Source organism: Ictalurus furcatus, chromosome 17 (genome assembly GCF_023375685.1).
Source record: "Ictalurus furcatus strain D&B chromosome 17, Billie_1.0, whole genome shotgun sequence".
NCBI classification, from domain to species: domain Eukaryota; kingdom Metazoa; phylum Chordata; class Actinopteri; order Siluriformes; family Ictaluridae; genus Ictalurus; species Ictalurus furcatus.
In genome coordinates, this window is record NC_071271.1 from 2,973,019 (window position 1) to 2,991,404 (window position 18,386).

The 18,386-nt window shown below is 42.9% G+C and overlaps 2 protein-coding genes and 1 long non-coding RNA gene across 4 annotated transcripts; 2 read left to right on the forward strand and 1 right to left on the reverse strand.

The window, feature by feature from the left end:
- Positions 1-1,459: 1,459 nt before the first annotated feature.
- socs9 (suppressor of cytokine signaling 9) lies at positions 1,460-4,739 on the reverse strand. 2 transcript variants are annotated; one of them, XM_053646432.1, is made up of 2 exons: positions 4,261-4,739; positions 1,460-3,893 (listed from the first exon to the last, which is right to left on the reverse strand). In XM_053646432.1, the coding sequence occupies exon 2, from the start codon at positions 3,660-3,662 to the stop codon at positions 2,028-2,030; it is 1,635 nt and encodes a 544-aa protein (XP_053502407.1). In that variant the 5' UTR covers positions 3,663-3,893; positions 4,261-4,739; the 3' UTR covers positions 1,460-2,027. The 2 variants fall into 2 exon arrangements, with proteins under 2 accessions (XP_053502407.1, XP_053502406.1); XM_053646431.1 differs by having other exon boundaries at positions 1,460-3,897.
- A 119-nt stretch (positions 4,740-4,858) lies between these two features.
- On the forward strand, positions 4,859-8,247 carry LOC128621000 (uncharacterized). Its single transcript, XR_008388205.1, has 4 exons — positions 4,859-5,436; positions 5,769-5,905; positions 6,502-6,546; positions 7,163-8,247. It is a non-coding gene; the product is annotated as an uncharacterized LOC128621000 (long non-coding RNA).
- A 5,473-nt stretch (positions 8,248-13,720) lies between these two features.
- Positions 13,721-18,344, forward strand: paf1 (PAF1 homolog, Paf1/RNA polymerase II complex component). The gene is made up of 14 exons (XM_053646841.1): positions 13,721-14,068; positions 14,541-14,570; positions 14,646-14,738; positions 14,853-14,974; positions 15,154-15,220; positions 15,373-15,474; positions 15,569-15,674; positions 15,928-15,996; positions 16,127-16,230; positions 16,351-16,467; positions 16,672-16,800; positions 16,992-17,097; positions 17,209-17,287; positions 17,448-18,344. Exons 1-14 carry the CDS (start codon positions 14,022-14,024, stop codon positions 17,846-17,848), a joined length of 1,572 nt encoding a protein of 523 aa, XP_053502816.1. The 5' UTR covers positions 13,721-14,021; the 3' UTR covers positions 17,849-18,344.
- The last annotated feature ends 42 nt before the right edge of the window (positions 18,345-18,386 follow it).

An 18,386-nucleotide genomic window follows, 5' to 3' on the forward strand; every position in this document is an offset into this window, starting at 1 on the left:
TACTTTTTCCACAAGCACTGTGAGGTTTTTTTGGTTGTTCTCAATAAAGACATGAAGGATCAGAATTTATTTTGTGTTATTATTTTAGACACATAATATTTGTCAACACCCTTGACTTAGATGAAGATCGGATCACATTTTATGACAAATTTATTCAGAAAACCATGAAATTCCAAAAGGTTCACATCCTTTTTCTTCCCACTGAATATCACAATACTTATGATACTAACGAGCGCAGTATGATCATTATCAACATGTCTAATTAATGCTGATATCTCTGCTGGTTATTTATCCATGCTGAAACATGTTTAGGGGAATAGTGCAATAAAATAACCTTCAAATATGGAGTTCCGGACAAGTAAAGGCATCACCAACCCTCGAGGTGAAGTACAGTTCCTTCTGATTTCATCTAGAAGTGATACAAAACTGCTACATTCATGAACTTGTGGTGTAAAGGATCGCCCTTTTCACTCATCCAAAGTTGAATATTTTTAAAACGTCCTACGTTCGTCCTCAAGAGATGTAACGAATCGAACGGTTCGTTACAGCAGGACAGAATATCAAATCGGCTTGAAGGTTAGTCAGCAGGTCTGGAATGTTCTGCAGGGAAGTCACTTCATGATGTAAGCGGATCACACTCGAAATATTAACCACGACGTGAAACGGAGATTCAAACGCAAACTTCTGATGTGTTTCCGAGTGAAATGCCGTGTTCTAGTAGGCGGGACTTTGGGTTTAACCTGGGTGTGAGGAACTGGGAGGTGAAACGCGACCAGTGATTGGTTATTATATTCTTACGTCCCGCCCACTGTTCTACAACGAGATAGTCGTCAATCAGAAGCCGTTTAGAGGCGGATCAAAGCTCATAAGAAGCATTTTGTGAACTACGAAGGCAATAAAAGGTTTGGATTGCAGGTTGTTTTTAAAATATTACTTATTGACCCTTTAAGAGTGCTCGATAGGAGCTGAGAACCATGAATCAACTTTTTTTAAATTTTGGAATTATACCAAGAGTTTACACGGTCCCGGGACACAAGTGGCATTTCTAGACAAGACTACAATTTCTAGAATATTCCCACACTCGTTAGTTTTGTTTTTCTTTGCTAGCGTTAGCATGGTTCACATTTTTGGCTTAAAAGTGTCCATGAAATAAGCTTCTTTTTTTTTTCCTCTTGATTTTGACCTTTGAACCTGGAAGTGTGTCGAGTTGCTTGAATTATTTCACCAAATGATCCAAAGTTGAGAGCTACAAAACCAGCCAGATAGATTTCATTACGGGTTAGCTAGCTATCTATTTACATTAACAATACTTCCATGTAATCTTTGTAAAGAAGATGCGAACTGGATTATTTTATAGCAAGCTGCAACATGCTAGCCAGGATTAACATGGTATATACCCATGCCCCACCCCCCATGAACCTAACATTTCACTGATATACATGAGGCACACGTGAAGAGCTCTGAAACACCAACATTTCATTTCAGGGGCACTTTAAAGCCAAACATAAGTCTCTTGTAGCTGTTTGTGGCTACGTGATGTGATCATTAAAACTTAGCTTAGTATTTTAATACGCTAGACTGACATGCAGTGGTTCGTTCATGCTAGCTCAAACACTATAGTTTCTACTTGCCACGGTATCAGACGGCAATCAAGTCGTGCAGTCGTTAGTGTATAAGCATTAGCATGCTTGGAGTCGCTAATTCACTAACGTTAGTGGTACTTCTGAAGTTTATCGCAGTCTTCCCTAGATTAGCATGAGAACACTTGGGTTTTGATTCTAGCCACAAAGCACTAGTCTATACTGCCTGTGGTAGGAATTAGCAATCAAGTGGTGCGGCGTCCGTCGTATTAGCATCGCTCGGGTTCTGTGAATCAGTGATTCATTAAAGCTAGCCTTAACGTGCTTCTGTACTGAATAAATTCAAAAGGCTAGCATGCCTGCATTATGCTAGCATGCCTGGATTTGTTGACAATGTTTTTTTTTTACTGGCCATGGTAAAAGTTAGCAAAAAACACACCGAGGTTTTCACTCCCAGCCGGTGTCGAGTCTCCGTACACGAACCCTCTGCTTGTAATGATATTCCTTCAGGTGCTCCTTGAGGGCGTTGGGGATGGGCAGGGCACTAATGCCGTCATAGGTGGTGCAGCTGCTGATGACGGCGCGACAGATGTGCTGGAGGCTGAACGGCCGCGTGCGATGGATGGGACTTGAGAGCAGTGGCTCGAAGAACATGCACGAGTTGGGGTCCTTGTAATGCTCGAGCAAACCCGTGACCGTGGGTGCGTGGAACACACTGGGGTCGTGTACGTCGAAGCTGAAGTTGTGGTTCCACTGCTCGATACGGGCGTGCAGAGAGCGGCCATAGCGCCGGAAGCTGACCGAGAATAAGTAGTCCTCCTGGGCCGAGTCGCGAAGAAGGAAGGTTCCCTCGGGTTTGCCTTCCAGGAGCGTCTCGGCCTCGTAGCGATCCATGACCCCCCAGTAACACGGCAGGTTGGTGATCTGGAGCAGGTCCGGCACCAAGCAGTGGATGTAATCGATCTGCGTGTGGGCACGATGGTGGCCATCTTGAGGTTTGAAGTGCTCCGTCGTCACCAGGGACGCTCTTGTCAGTGAACACGGCGAAGATGAGGAGGAATCCGAATCCGGATGGGATTCGGTAGGAAAGGATGGGGCGGATCCCGAGGAAGACGCGACGACCTCGTCTAGAGTGTCCAAGCAGCTCTGGAGAAGCAGTTGGTGGTGCTGTTGCTGCCTCTGCAGCACATGCTGCTGCTGCTGCTGTTGTTGTTGTTGTTGTTGTTGTTGTTGTTGTTGTTGTAGAGTGGCCCGGTCGTCCCCGGCCAACTCGTTCATCCCGTGCGCCAACTTGGGCCCGAGCTTGTACAGCGGGTTGATCTGCGCGGTCACCTCGAACGTGTGGATCTGAGCATTGGGCGGTGGGTCGACGCCTTGCTCGATGCTTATTCTCCGCCTCTCTCGCAAGCGATCATCCTCGTCCTCGACGACAGAAGCCGAGGAAGCAGAGCATGCAGAGAAAGCGTCGAGTACGGGCGGTTGGGAAACAGGAGCCGTATGCTGCTTGATCAGGTACCATTTCTGTGCTAGCTCGGAGTCAGGTGGGAACGGGCAACTGTCCAGCATGAGTTCACTCAGATGGATCTTCCTCCGGGAAGAAGCTGCGACAGGAGACGCCGAGATGCCCGATCCTGAAGCAGAAGGTCCACTGTGGGTCTTGATGGGAAAACACTGGCCTACGGCATCCTGAATCTTCTGCCTGAGGGTACGACTGCCGCCAGAAGACTTGCTGCTGGTCTCGGGCACAGGCTGTTCATCGTTCAGAGTGCTCTGAGATATCCTGGCCGGGACTTTCTCGCTCAACGAGGACGCGGGTGAGCTGAGGACTTGGCGCCACCGGCGTTCACGAAATGAAGAACCTGTGTTTCCGGGTTCCAGCCCGTTTAAGAGATCGCCGTATTCGAATCCGTCGCTGACCGGCCGGTCCGACGCCGCTTCGTGAGCCAAGCGGCCTTTCCTTTTACCCCTGCCTCCTTTCCGCCTCCCTCCATCCTGCCGTTCCTCAGACCGGCTCTGACGCACTTTGGGACGGGCGCCCCGTTCCCTTTCTTTCCCACGATCCCCTGCGTCTCCGGTCGACATCGTGCGTCCGATTTTAGACGGGCGTCTCCGTATCGGGTCAAACTGACAGGTCAGAGGTAGTTAAAGGACATCCGTTGCTATGGTGACCAACGCTAACCTTCTGACAAAAAGAAGAAAAAGCTCTTAAAGGTCGAAGACATCTTGAAATACGTTTCAAGTGTCTCAAACTTAAGTTCTCTGGATAGTGTTGACGTGGGAGTGTCTTTTTTTCCCTTCAACTGTCGATGTTTTCTTTCTAAAAAACAACAACAAACAAACAAAAACATAAGAAAACAGGAAGTAGAAATTAGACCTGGTTACTTGACGCCTAAAGAGAACTTTTGCTTCCTGTGTAAGGTTTGCTCACTCATGCTTATTACTTTTTTTTTTAAAAAGCACTAGAGTTTTTATTTATTCCTTCTTTTTTATATATAGCTATACAAATCGGGATATGTAAAGAACATTTTAAAACAAATCCTTCACACAAGCTAGCTAGCTAAACCCGATAGCTTGCTGGTTATTTCTTAACAACCTACTATACTCTAAATTATCCATTAACCTGACACTTTAAAATATCAGCCGAATAAACCATGTTAAAGTTATATTTTAATGTACGTACCATTCGCGGTTAGAAATCGCCGGGAAACTCTGCTGTATGTTAAAAGAAACGAAGCAACCAAGCATGAAGAATAGCGGCTTGTGTCCAGTATGCCTCTGATATACATATTTAGTGCACTACATATGCTGCCTGAGGCATTGTTGCACTACAGACAGAGTAGGGAGTATGGAGTCATTTAGGACACACCCGATGACGCTAAACGCGTCAGCTCCGTAGCTAACTAGCAGCAACACGTTGTGTTATACATATTTCTCTGGAAACACATTTAAATCCGATGGATATTGACTAAGCTTGTGTGTTTTTACGTCGTATACTATTACAGAAACAAAAACGGACATGTTTAAAGCACTTGAAAACACTTTTTTTGATGTTTGGCCAGCGGACTAGTTACAGCAAAACAAGGAAGGAATTGATTACACAGCGCCATTTGTCGGTTGGAGGATTCGGTGTTGTATCGTATCAGGCACCTTTTTAAAATTCTGCTTCGACGTCGCTCTCTGTCGTAATCCGATTGGTTGGATGTGAGGAAGAGGACGGCTGATTGGTCGACGCGTTTTGCGTAAAGCCCAAAGCAAATTCGAGTTTCGGTATTTTTTTTATATTTCAACAAACTGGTTTTTACTTTTAGAAAAGGGAAATAAAATGCGCAATACACTAAAATTGAATATTCTATTTATTTATTATTTTTTGCGTTTGTGAAGGATAAATGAAAGTTATAAAATGATTTGAAAGACGTTCAATCCTACTTCCGGGGAAAGTACAAAAGAAGAAGAACTCGCATTGTTTTGTTTTCGTCTGAGGAAGCTAACACTGCCAAGCTGCAGAGCTCATCCTGTTAAAACACTCGAATGTTTGATTAATCCGTATAAATTCTTCGGATGATCTCGAACCGGTTTTCTCTACACATGTATTTTTTTAATTATTATTATTAGCATCGTCTCCGTAATTGTTTATTGCGTTCGGAAAGCTACTTCGTTAGATAAACAAGCTAGTTAGCCGAGTGTAAGGCTAATACGCCTGGATTAGCATTGTTCGTTTATTAATGTACGTTACTGCATGTCGAGTATTGCTCCAGAAATCTTCCCTCGGTGTGTTTTTAATACTTATACCACGTTTAACACTTTTAGTCTTTCATAACAATTGAGGTTTTTGTTTTCCAGATACAAGATATAAGAGGTGAGTTATTTAAGGACGCGCAGAGAAATCAGATCGCATTTTTTTATTTTATTTTTTGCTTTTGTAAACTAGGGGGGGGGGAATGAAAATTCTAGAAAATGTGGGTTTATAATTCGTCAACGCGCTTTATCAGAGAGAAGTGGTGTTTTGGCTAGGTTTTGTAAATGATTTTATATGAAAGTTACAGTCATGTGAAAGTTTCTTCATGTGTGTTCACCTTGGACCACCTTAACAGGATCCCCATTCAATAAGTCTTTGTTATCTAATACATCAGCTGTGTGTGTGTGTGTGTTTGTAAAAGCATATATTATTGACTCTGTCTCTCCCTGCAGATCATCAGGATGGTGTGTGAGCTGCTTCTGTCATCAGTCTGGCTGCTGTTTGTAGTTTTCTGGGTGGAGACCATCAGCGTGTGGCTGTTCCTCTGTCTCTTCTATCAGGACAGAGCTTTCTATCACTGGGGTGACGGGTGGGTGTGTTTAAACATGTGCTACGGATCGTTTTTTAATTCACTGACACGGTCTAGTCCAAGAACATCCTGTATCCAAGAACCATTCGTGGAAAATATGCGCCAATGAAATATTAGTGGCGGTCTTTTGAGTTCTACGGTAGTTATTAGTTACTTATTTCACGTGCGTATTTGACCTCCAGACACGCTTGTTTCCCCCCACCCCTCAAAAGCGTTCACGTTTCTTGTACGTGGTAATTTTTCGAAAGTCGCTTAGTTTCCCCCGGCTTCTTACGTTTTATGTTCGAGTCTAGCTCCACCCCTTATTTAAATAAGGAACTGAAGTGTGACATCACGCCAGATTAGTCTGGCACACAGATAGGAAGCTATAAATCTTGTTTTTAACAATAAAAGGTATCATGGAATTAAAATGGTTATGTTTAACATGTATTTAAACTTCTATATTGCTGGCTGTTTCTTAGGAAACCTGTATATTGTGATACACAACATGTATTATATAAATATCTTGAAATATCATGGTATGAGGGTTTTTGGGGTTTTTTTTGTCATCGCCCAGCCCTGGTTCCCAGTAACGTGTTTCGTTCCGTCTTTCGCAGGGCGTTTGCTGATGATCCTGGTCAGATGCTCTACATGCTGAGCAGGTAAAGAAAATCACCCCCCCCCCCTTTTTTTCCCCAGTTCAGAGACGCCATTGTTTTTTTTTCCTTACTGTCCTCTTTGTGTCAAGGATGTAATCGATATTTTAGAGTATGCCAAGACAAAAGTGTCTTTTTCTAACAAGATTATGGAACTTTCAGACTGAACACATCAGCCTACGTAGTGATTTGTAACCTTGTCAAATGGTTAAATCTGATTGGGTAAAAAAAAAGTGGGTGGGCTTTAAAACAGTATGCAGCAGTTCAATTTTTATTTATTTAAAAAATAATAATAATCCTCTCCTGCTGGCTCAGATCAGTCTCCTATGGTAGATCTTGAGATCTGTTGTGGTACTTGTAGTTTTCTACATCTCGGCCAACGTCGACGTAATGGGACAGGGAGGAAAAATGGTTTCTGTATCTACACTCGCTTACAAAAGATTCTTGATGTGTTTTTCAGAAGGTTCTTTGTATAATTATGGGTTCTGTACTTCACAAACAAAATGTTATAGTATGAACTCTTTATTATAAACACGTTGTTGTTTAAAAGACACTGGGGGGGAAAAAAAACTCTCAAAGGGCCCCAGTTTTAAAATTTATTTACTTATTTCCTTTCTCGCAGGTCGGATCGCTCCGTTCACACCCAGACCTGAGCTCGCGGCCTCGTCGTCAGCTGGGAACGCCAATCAACCAAACAGCTGGGGAGGAAAATGGCTTCCCGTCCGACTGCTGCCGCCTTTCAACAATCTACGCCGTGTCCAGCACTGGAGAATTAGCACGGAGCTCGCGACCGAGCGCAGATTCTGTGTTGGTTGTTATAAAGGGAACTTGTATCACATTTCTCGCTTTGTCTCCTCTAAAAGGAGTTTCTCTTCTCAAAAAAAAAACCAAAAAACAAAAAAACACCCTCCCGGCAGCTCGGTGTAGCGAAGACGCTAAAACGTATATCATCTGTCTGACTCTGATTTTTAAGCTCGTGTTCCTGGTGCCTGTGATTGAAGCAAATATTTCTATTTTAATGTCCTCACTTTACATCGTCTCGTTTAAGCGCGTGCTTCATATCACAACGACTTGCTGTGGTTTACGATATTATCGTGACCGTTTTGGTCTGCTGTGTATTTCAGACTGTCCAGTGGGATGTGAGGTTTTCAGGAGACGAAGACATTGAATATTTACGTAACTTTTTTTTTTTTTTTTTTTTTTTTTAAATAATTTTAGCAGTGATCACTACGACATGCAGCCTTAAACGCGAAGTTAAGAGATTTAGGTGAACGATACACAATCACGTACACAACGTAACTGTGAATGTACCCACAAAGATGCAAGAGGACTCCTTAAAATCCAGTAATAAACCTTAATAACATTCCTCTATCTAAAGGGACGAACACACACTCTTGTGTGACCCTGGTGACCGATGTTTGCACTAGTGCTATATAATAATCGCAATTTTAAAATACATATGTTTGTTTTATGCTTAATTTGTTAGTTTGCATCTTTTAGTGATGTCCTTTGCAAAAATTAAAAAGTCAGCTCTTTGATTCAGCTCTTTTAGGTTAATGTCAGGAGTCAATTTACTCGTAAACTTTATTTTTTATTTATTTAATTTTTTTTTTTTTTAAACATACAGGTAATTTGGATGTTCCATTCATTAAAATAAATCTTTGTGATCAGACAGTGCCACAATAACATTAAAGCAGCAATGCTTACCTTTTGTGTCAATTTATTTTTGTTTCTCCTGTCTGATTTTACTATTATTTAAATAGATTTTATAAAATGCAGTTCAGCGTAGTTATTTTGTTAATTTGAAACAATTTCAGCTATATTTAGCAAAAGAACGATCACCAGTATCAAAAATATCTTCACTTGAATAAAGCTCAATGAGTCGTTTTAGAATCGACTCTTTAGCAAGCTGAGTCAAATAATCTGATTCACTGGAAAGAGCGGGAATTAGCCCTAGCAGCTACTCTGTGGAACTTCGACCCCGCCCTATACGCGTTTTGACTAATCAGAGACGGGCTCGAGGGCTAAGCAGAACGGTTGACGATAAAGGGGGCGGGACTTACTGCCTGAGGTATAAAAAAAAACTTGTGAAATGAGCAATGTTAGCTTTTTAGCTTGTTCTGAATTACTGAACCACCTGCTGCTGTTTAATCTTTTTTGGTTTTTATTTTTAAAAAAATTTCCTTTGAAAAATGTTTTTAATTTTTAAGTGCTCTGCAGCAAAAAAAAAAAATCCTCTTAAGTGCGAACAAACTCAAATACCAAACCGAGTTGGTCAACTTAATTCATGATTGAGAACACTCATATTTATTAAAAAATATTCAGATTAATATTTTTTTGTTATAACACAGGTCTGTTTTATGTTACTTTAAACCAACTACATAGTTTTTTTTTCTAAATGTAAAATCTATGGTTTGTATATGTATTCTTTTAATGGCAAGTTTCCCAAAAGTATCGCAGCACAATGATTGTTGCTAAAATGGTAGAGCGAGCATCACATTTAAAACTTTCTCTCCACCTGTTACCCTACGTTCACAAAAACAAGTGACGAAACGGCGTCCGAGCTGTCTTTTCCATTTTCAGCCACGAAGTGACGTTTAATTGAAGATTTTCTCGATCTGCTCGAACGATTCCTCGAGCCAATCCTACGAGCGCGTGGTCCGACATTTCTTCAGTTCCCCACTCACAACAATAGTTCTTACATTAGTTTTGCGTTTGCTGTTTGATGCACGAAAATGGAAGAACAAGTTAAAATCGTAGTTTTAGCTAATCTTGTCATATACGATCTGTCATTAAATGTGTATAGAGATATCACAAAGTAAAATAAAGCTTGGAAGGGAGGAGCAGAGATGGTCCGCTGGCGCCTCTGGGGAGTGTACATAGCTGTGTAGTTTGCTTTGCTAATCTTCCAACAAAGATAGGACAAGTTTGAGCACGTAAATCAAACAACCAATTTTTCACACTGAATAATGCATTATTTAGTTTGTTTTTAACTAGCTAGCTTTAGAAGATATATAGCTACGAGTATTTTTCATCGTAACAACAAAACGTGCTGAGCAGGCCACACCCACAATTGACACGAGCGAGTTGCTAGTGTGAACGTAGGGTTGAGATGATCCCAGTTTTACCATTTTTGTAAATTTCAGTTTCCAGAGCTCTGTTTTGTTTTACAAACTGTTGGGGTTTTTTTTTTCAAGAAACCAAACCACTAATTTTAAGACGAATGAACTGTAGGTTTAAACTAGCCATGTGATCCTTGACTTTTTCTTTTAAAAAAGAAAATTCTGTACTCTTTCTTCTCTGATTGTTTTACAGAAGGGTTGTGCCATCTGCGATATGGATTTCCTTTTGTGTTCTATACAATAAACCAACATGATCTACACCTGAATCATCTCAATGTTTGTGTTCGTTATAAATGGGAGTCATTTGGTTATGTGGCTATGTGCATCACAAGAACCACAAGATCTTAACATGCAGTACGGTTTGTTTTCTTTTGATTGTGTGTCACATGATCAGGGATCATTTGGAAACATGGCCGTCTGTGTGTGGGTCATCAAATATATATACACAGTATCTCACAAAAGTGAGTACACCCCTCACATTTTTGTACATATGTGATTATATCTTTTCATGTGACAACACTGAAGAAATGACACTTTGCTACAATGTAAAGTAGTGAGTGTACAGCTTGTGTAACAGTGTAAATTTGCTGTCCCCTCAAAATAACTCAACACACAGACATTAATGTCTAAACCGCTGGCAACAAAAGTGAGTACACCCCTAAGTGAAAATGTCCAAATTGCCAATTAGCCATTTTCCCTCCCCGGTGTCATGTGACTTGTTAGTGTTACAAGGTCTCAGGTGTGAATGGGGAGCAGGTGTGTTAAATTTGGTGTCATCGTTCTCACACTCCCTCATACTGGTCACTGGAAGTTCAACATGGCACCTCATGGCAAAGAACTCTCTGAGGATCTGAAAAAAAGAATTGTTGCTCTACATAAAGATGGCCTAGGCTATAAGAAGATTGCCAAGACCCTGACACTGAGCTGCAGCACGGTGGCCAAGACCATATAGCGGTTTAACAGGACAGGTTCTACTCAGAACAGGCCTCGCCATGGTCGACCAAAGAAGTTGAGTGCACGTGCTCAGCGTCATATCCAGAGGTTGTGTTTGGGAAATAGACGTATGAGTGCTGCCAGCATTGCTGCAGAGGTTGAAGGGGTGTGGGGTCAGCCTGTCAGTGCTCAGACCATACCCCGCACACTGCATCAAATTGGTCTGCATGGCTGTTGCCCCAGAAGGGAAGCCTCTTCTAAAGATGATGCACAAGAAAGCCCGCAAACAGTTTGCTGAAGACAAGCAGACTAAAGACATGGATTACTGGAACCATGTCCTGTGGTCTGATGAGACCAAGATAAACTTATTTGGTTCAGATGGTGTCAAGCGTGTGTGGTGGCAACCAGGTGAGGAGTACAAAGACAAGTGTGTCTTGCCTACAGTCAAGCATGGTGGTGGGAGTGTCATGGTCTGGGGCTGCATGAGTGCTGCCGGCACTGGGGAGCTACAGTTCATTGAGGGAACCATGAATGTCAACATGTACTGTGACATACTGAAGCAGAGCATGATCAGTATGCAGTATTCCAGCATGATAACGACCCCAAACACACCTCTCCAAGACTACCACTGCCTTGCTATAGAAGCTGAGGGTGAAGGTGATGGACTGGCCAAGCATGTCTCCAGATCTAAACCCTATTGAGCATCTGTGGGGCATCCTCAAACGGAAGGTGGAGGAGCACAAGGTCTCTAACATCCACCAGCTCCGTGATGTCGTCATGGAGGAGTGGAAGAGGACTCCAGTGGCAACCTGTGAAGCTCTGGTGAATGATGAATTGAATGAATGAATGCCTTTTATTGTCACTATACACATGTACAATGAAATTTAGAGCCACTCCTTTTTGTTCCGTGCCAACATGTACATAAAATAAACAAGATCAAATAAAATAAAATAAAATAAATAAATATAATAACACGAAATAAGTAAATAGTGGGGGGGGGGGGGGTACTATACTATAAAATGCACAGTTCTGAGACACTATATACCTATACTGTGAAATCAGTACATGTATGTGTTTAGAATGGTTATAGCTTTTGGGTAAAAACTATTCTTAAATCTATTAGTCCTTGTTCTGATGCACCTGTAACGTCTTTCTGAGGGCAACAGATTGAACAGATCAGAGCCAGGGTGAGAGCTGTCCTTAATGATGGTTTTTCCTCTGCTGAGGCAATGGGAGGTGTAAATATCCATCAGGGAGGGGAGAGGGCAGCCAATGATCTTCTGTGCTGCTCTTATTACTCTCTGAAGCCTCTCCCTGTCTGCCGTGGTGCAGCTGCCGTACCACACCGTGATACAGTATGTCAGCAGGCTCTCGACGGACGAGCGGTAGAAGGTCAGCAGCAGATTGGGGTCCAGATTGTACTTCCTGAGAACACTCAGGAAGTGTAGCCACTTTTGAGCCTTCCTAATAACCGCTGTGATGTTGTCTGTCCAAACCGGAAGGTGTGGACCCTCTCCACACACTCACCATTGATGAAAAGGGGGGCTAGCTCAGTGTTGTGCTTCCTGAAGTCTACAATCATCTCCTTGGTTTTCTTAGTGTTTAGAGCCAGATTGTTCTCTGAACACCAGGCTACCAAGTTCAGGACCTCCACTCTGTAGGCTACCTCATCTCCCTTTGAGATGAGTCCGACCACTGTGGTGTCGTCAGCAAACTTGACGATAAGATTATTATTGTGGACCGGACTACAGTCGTAGGTGTAGAGACAGTACAGGAGGGGGCTCAGCACACAGCCCTGCGGAGAACCGGTGCTCAACGTGCAAGTGGAGGAGAGGTGGGGTCCGAGTCTCACTGTCTGAGACCGGTTAGTGAGAAAGTCCTTTATCCAAGCACATGTGAGGAGGGGAGGCCAAGAGTGACCAATTTGGTGATGAGAATGTCCGGAATGATTGTATTAAAAGCCGAACTGTAATCCACAAAAAGCATCCGAACGTAGCTCTGTTGCTGCTCTAGATGTCTCAACACGGAGTGGAGAGCTACGGCAATAGCATCCTCTGTGGATCTGTTTGCGCGATATGCAAACTGATAAGGATCGAAGTCTGGGGGGAGGTAGTCCTTGATATGCTGAAGAACCAATCTCTCAAAGCACTTCATGATAACTGGAGTGAGGGCCACAGGACGATAATCATTTAGGCTAGTGGTGGGAGACTTCTTTGGCACTGGAATGATTGTGGCTGATTTTAGGCAGGGCGGGTTGACTGCTTGGGCCAGGGAGAGATTGAAGATTCCGGTAAAGATGTGGGGAAGCTGGTGGGCACACCATGGGAACTCCATGCCCAAGAGGGTTAAGGCAGTGCTGGAAAATAATGGTGGCCACACAAAATACTGACACTTTGGGCCCAGTTTGGACATTTTCACTTAGGGGTGTACTCACTTTTGCTGCCAGCAGTTTAGACATTAATGGCTGTGTGTTGAGTTATTTTGAGGGGACAGCAAATTTACACTGTTACACAAGCTGTACACTCACTACTTTACATTGTAGCAAAGTGTCATTTCTTCAGTGTTGTCACATGAAAAGATATAATCAAATATTTACAAAAATGTGTGGGGTGTACTCACTTTTGTGAGATACTGTGTGTGTATATATATATTTACATTTTTAATATGGAGTTCCATTCAGGGTGTCTTATTCCCAGTGTTTCCAGGATAGGCATCGGATCTAAACTCACCCTTACCAGACTACAGCGCTTACTGAAGACAAATAAATGAATTCATTAAATATTTTTAATAGAATGAACACACTAAATGATTTTCATGCTCATATTCAAGGAAACTCTTAAGTAAACACTATTAATAACTTATAACACGTTTTGCTGTCCTGCTTCTTTCACTTCTAAAGCAATATATATCAGAAAAAAAAGCCTCGAACATGTCCAAAAACAACTTTTTTTTAACCCAGCACATTACTTTTTTGCCATGGCATTGTTTTGAGTCACCTATGAACGCTACGGGGTCCTGAGTGACATCGCTGCGTGCTGATTTAATTCGATTCCCACCTGTATTTCGACAAAACCCTGTTTCTTGCTTTCATCCGAAAAACGGGTGGGAACATCTCACACGCCGGCTACTTCCGTCGAATTTGAGCCCCGTCCCAAATACCTTCCTCCTGTATATGCGGTCACTACATAGGGTGCGAGACGCCCTTATTCTACCTACTATGTAGTGCACTTTTTAAGGGAGGAGGAAACAATTTGGCATGTGAACTCTGAGACGCAAAACCAGACATCACAACGAATACACACTGGCCTTATTGGAGTTTATTGCGATAAAAAAAAAAGTTTATTCCGAGATTGAGTAGATTTTAAACTTAATCTTTAGGGGGAAAAATCGGTTAAACGGAGGCGCCCCTTTCCCCTCTCCCCTAAAATGGCGCCAACGATTCAAACTCAAGCGCAGCGCGAGGACGGGCATCGGTAAGAGTGTTAGCATTTCTGCTAGGCTAACTTGTAGCTAGCCTAGTTAGCCGTCCCCTTAGGGCACACTTTGTGGCCGTTTACTCTAATTAAATATCTTTCAGTTACGTCAGTCAACATGTTAAACTTTCGATAATTAGTTCCCGACTAATTCCAAACAGATAAATTATTAATTAAAAAAAATAAACAATAATAGTTAACAAGAGCTAACAAGTGTGCTAGCTAGCATAACGTAGTATACAGTATAGGCACCTAAACATTCAGCTTTCATTTTTAAAACTATATTTTATACTTTCTTGAGTATACATTCTAGTAGAAATGTATTTTCTATCCTGTGTAGTGTCGTGTATATATTCTATAGGAAGGGAAGCAGAATCCCAAATGCATGAAAGTGCAAACTAGTACATGAATGTGAACTTGTTTTATTTTCACATGGGTCTAATTCAGCTTTTTTATTTTTCTCCTCATACAGGAGCTCGTCACACAGAACCGTCCCTGAAAGGTATCTCCTTCACCATATCTCCTCCTCCTTATTATTATTATTATTATTATTATTAATCACTCGTCTATGTTTTAGGTCTGGTGTCGTGTGCCGGGTGAAATACTGTAACAGCCTCCCTGATATCCCGTTCGACCCCAAGTTCATCACGTATCCCTTTGACCAACACAGGTCTAAAATAATCACTCCATTTCTTTTATTTTCATATCACGGACTGTTTTTAGATACATTTTAGATAGGTTGCTGTCAGTGATTCTGAACGTTATTAAATGTGTGTGTGTGAAGGTTTGTGCAGTATAAAGCCACCTCGCTGGAAAAACAACACAAACATGACCTGCTGACAGAACCGGACCTGGGCGTGACCATCGACCTCATCAACCCTGATACCTACCGCATCGACCCTAACAGTAAGTATACGTTTAACGCGCACCGCGTCGACCCTAACAGTAAGTATACGTTTAACGCGCACCGCGTCGACCCTAACGGTGAGCGTACGCTTAACGCGCACCGCGTCGACCCTAACGGTGAGCGTACGCTTAACGTGCACCGCGTCGACCCTAACATATTGTTTTGGGTTTTTTTTTAGTCCTGCTAGATCCTGCGGATGAGAAGCTTTTAGAAGAGGAGATCCAGGCGCCCACTAGCTCCAAAAGGTCAGAGTTCACCTGTGTATGTGTGTTTTGTGCCTGCAGATAAGCTCCAGTATTCATTATTCAGAATTCACAAGTTAATGTTTGTAGTCTCTGAATGTATATTATTTCTATATTTTTTACGTGTGTGTGTGTGTGTGTGTGTGTGTGTGTAGGTCCCAGCAGCATGCTAAGGTGGTCCCATGGATGAGGAAGACGGAGTACATCTCCACAGAGTTCAACCGATATGGTGTGTCCAACGACAAAGTGGAGGTCAAGTGAGTAGGCATTTTACACACACACACACACACACACACACACTTAAACGGAATGCTGCCTTGTCAGTGTTGTTTAATTACTGTGTGTGTGTAGGATTGGCGTGTCAGTGAAGCAGCAGTTCACAGAAGAGGAGATCTACAAGGACCGAGACAGTCAGATCGCCGCCATCGAAAAGACCTTCGAGGACGCCCAGAAAAACGTGAGCTCGCGTGACAACACGCTAATGTGAATTTCGGCCGTTTATTTTGCTTGTATTTTTCTCATTTGTAAGTCGCTTTGGATAAAAGCGTCTGCTAAGTGAATAAATGTAAATGTAAATATTAGCGATTTTAAAATCGTTTCACACGGTAACGTTAATTCAACGAGATGTCGTTAGTGTCAGCTCGACTTGTTTTGCGTAACGTTAAAGATTTAAGATTTTACACTTCTCTTTTTTTTTTTTTTTTCCATAGATTACGCAGCATTACAGCAAACCAAGAGTTACACCTGTGGAGGTGTTGCCCGTCTTCCCTGACTTTAAGGTCCCCACACACACACACACACACACACACACACACACACACTTACTTTGGATCTATGCCAGTGTAAATGAATATAAGAATGTAATTTTGTGTTGTTTTTCTCTCTCTCGTTCCTTTCTCCTCTGTGCAGATGTGGATAAACCCATGTGCGCAGGTCATCTTCGACTCCGACCCCGCCCCTAAAGAGTTCTCCAGCTCTGCGGCTGTAGAAATGATGTCACAGGCTATGATCAGGTGTGTGTGTGTGTTTGGGTTGCTAGTCAGTGATTTATCTTTGCTTTTATTTTGACAGCTTTTTTTGTGTTTGTGAATAAACTCCTGGGGTTATGTTTTGGGTTTTTTTTTCCTCCTCAGAGGAATGATGGACGAGGAAGGGAACCAGTTTGTGGCGTACTTCCTACCCAATGAGGATACGCTGCGCAAGCGTAAAAGAGACGTGGATGAGGAATTGGACTACATGCCTGAGGAGCTGTACGACCCCCGACACAAACACACACACACACAGTGTCCACCAAAAATGTTGTTCTTTTATACCCCAGCACTATTGATTGGTTAGAAGGCGTTGATTAATTTCCTATAACAGCAGAGTAGCTTCCTCAATAAATAAGCTGTAATCGATGGCAAATGGCACGGTATAAGAGGAATAAAACAGTTTCTCTCTCTGTCTGTGTGCAGATACGACTATAAGATAGCGAGAGAGTACAACTGGAACGTGAAGAACAAAGCCAGCAAAGGCTACGAGGAGAACTACTTCTTCATCTTCCGAGACGGAGACGGCGTCTACTACAACGAGCTCGAGACCAGGTTCGGTTTATCATAGTGTTATCATAGATATTGTTACCTAAACATCATCTCCTGTATCGTCGCCCCTCCTGTTCTGAAATCATTCACTTTCATCGCAAGATGAAATATTAATGCTAGGGATGAGCTTAGCATTAAACTCTGTATTATCTCGTACATGTGAGTGTTATTTAAGCGTGTGTGTGTTTGGTCAGGGTGCGTTTGAGTAAGAGGCGCGCGAAGGCCGGAGCTCAGTCCACCACCAACGCTGTTCTGGTCTGCAAACACAGAGATATGAACGAGAAAGAGCTGGAAGCACAGGTCTGTATTACAGTGGCGTCCTCTCTTAGTCACACACACGTACGTACACGCGGTGTTTTTGTGGAACGATGGTGAGCTAAATGGGGGAAAATATGTGTGTGTGACCTGCAGGAGGCTCGCAGAGCTCAGCTGGAGAACCACGAGCCAGAGGATGAGGAGGAAGACATGGACAAAGACACTCAGGATTCTGGTAACACACACACACACACACACACACACAGAGCATAAAGGAGATGATAATAATGATTATCCCATTGGTTGTTGCCGTGTCGGTACGTCAACGCCTCCTCCCGCTTCACTTTTACGTTCATGCTGTGAAAATGAATACCCATCTCTTCCAACCAACGCAGGCGACGAGAAGGAGAAAGGCAGCGAGAGCGAGAACTCGGACAGCGGCTCCGACCGGGACGGCAACAACGAGGAAGAGGAGGATGAAGACGAGGAGGAAGAAGAGGAGGAGGAGGAAGAGAAGAAGGCGAGCGGCAGCGAGAGCGGGGAGGACCGGCAGGCGCGTGATGAGGAGGAGATCTTTGGCAGCGACGATGACAGTGAGGAAGAGGACGACGACGGCGGCAGAGGAGGAGCGCACAGGAGGAGAAGGAGCGAGGACGAGGACGCGGAGGAAGAGGGAGGAAGGGCGAGCGGCAGCGCCTCACCCGCCCACAGCAGCAGCGGCCAATCAGAGGGAGGGGGAGGGCAGAGCGGCAGCGAGAGGGGGTCAGACTCCAGCGACGGCAGTGACAGCGAATGAGACGAATGCTCCACCGCTCATACTCTACTGTTTATACTCTGTCTCGCGCTCTAACCGCTCAATCCGCTTTGATTCAGCATTTCCACTCGATGCCCTTCTCAACCCCAAGGCTCGACGCTTTTCTGTCACAGCTGGAGCAGATGTTGATGCTAAAAACAGCTCTTACACTTTATATGTCCTAACAAATATAAATATACACATCTGTTCATTGCTCCTCTTCCTCGTCAAACCTGTTTCACTATAGTATCACGATGAGGTTTCTTTTTTTTTATTTCTATGTCTTTATTATGATCCAAAATCCATGTTGAAATTTATGTACCTTTTTTTTTTTTTTTTTTTTTTTTGGTTTGTTTTAATAGCTGTAGAAAGTAAAGTTTACTGTATAAACTGCTGTAAATAAAGAACAACCAGTTCATTTGTTTAAAAAAAAAACAAAACGAAAGTGATGAACTTTTATATATTTCTTATCAAAGTTAATATACACTATACAGCCAAAAGTATGTGGACACCTGACCATTAGACTTATGTGGGCTTGTTA

Excerpts from the sequence above, each read along its gene's own strand:
- socs9 (XM_053646432.1), bottom strand. The coding sequence starts at position 3,662 with ATGTCGACCGGAGACGCAGGGGATCGTGGGAAAGAAAGGGAACGGGGC.
- paf1 (XM_053646841.1), top strand. The coding sequence starts at position 14,022 with ATGGCGCCAACGATTCAAACTCAAGCGCAGCGCGAGGACGGGCATCG. Across the intron at positions 14,069-14,540 it reads CAGCGCGAGGACGGGCATCG|GAGCTCGTCACACAGAACCG; the intron begins GTAAGAGTGTTA and ends CTCCTCATACAG. Across the intron at positions 14,975-15,153 it reads CTACCGCATCGACCCTAACA|TCCTGCTAGATCCTGCGGAT; the intron begins GTAAGTATACGT and ends GTTTTTTTTTAG.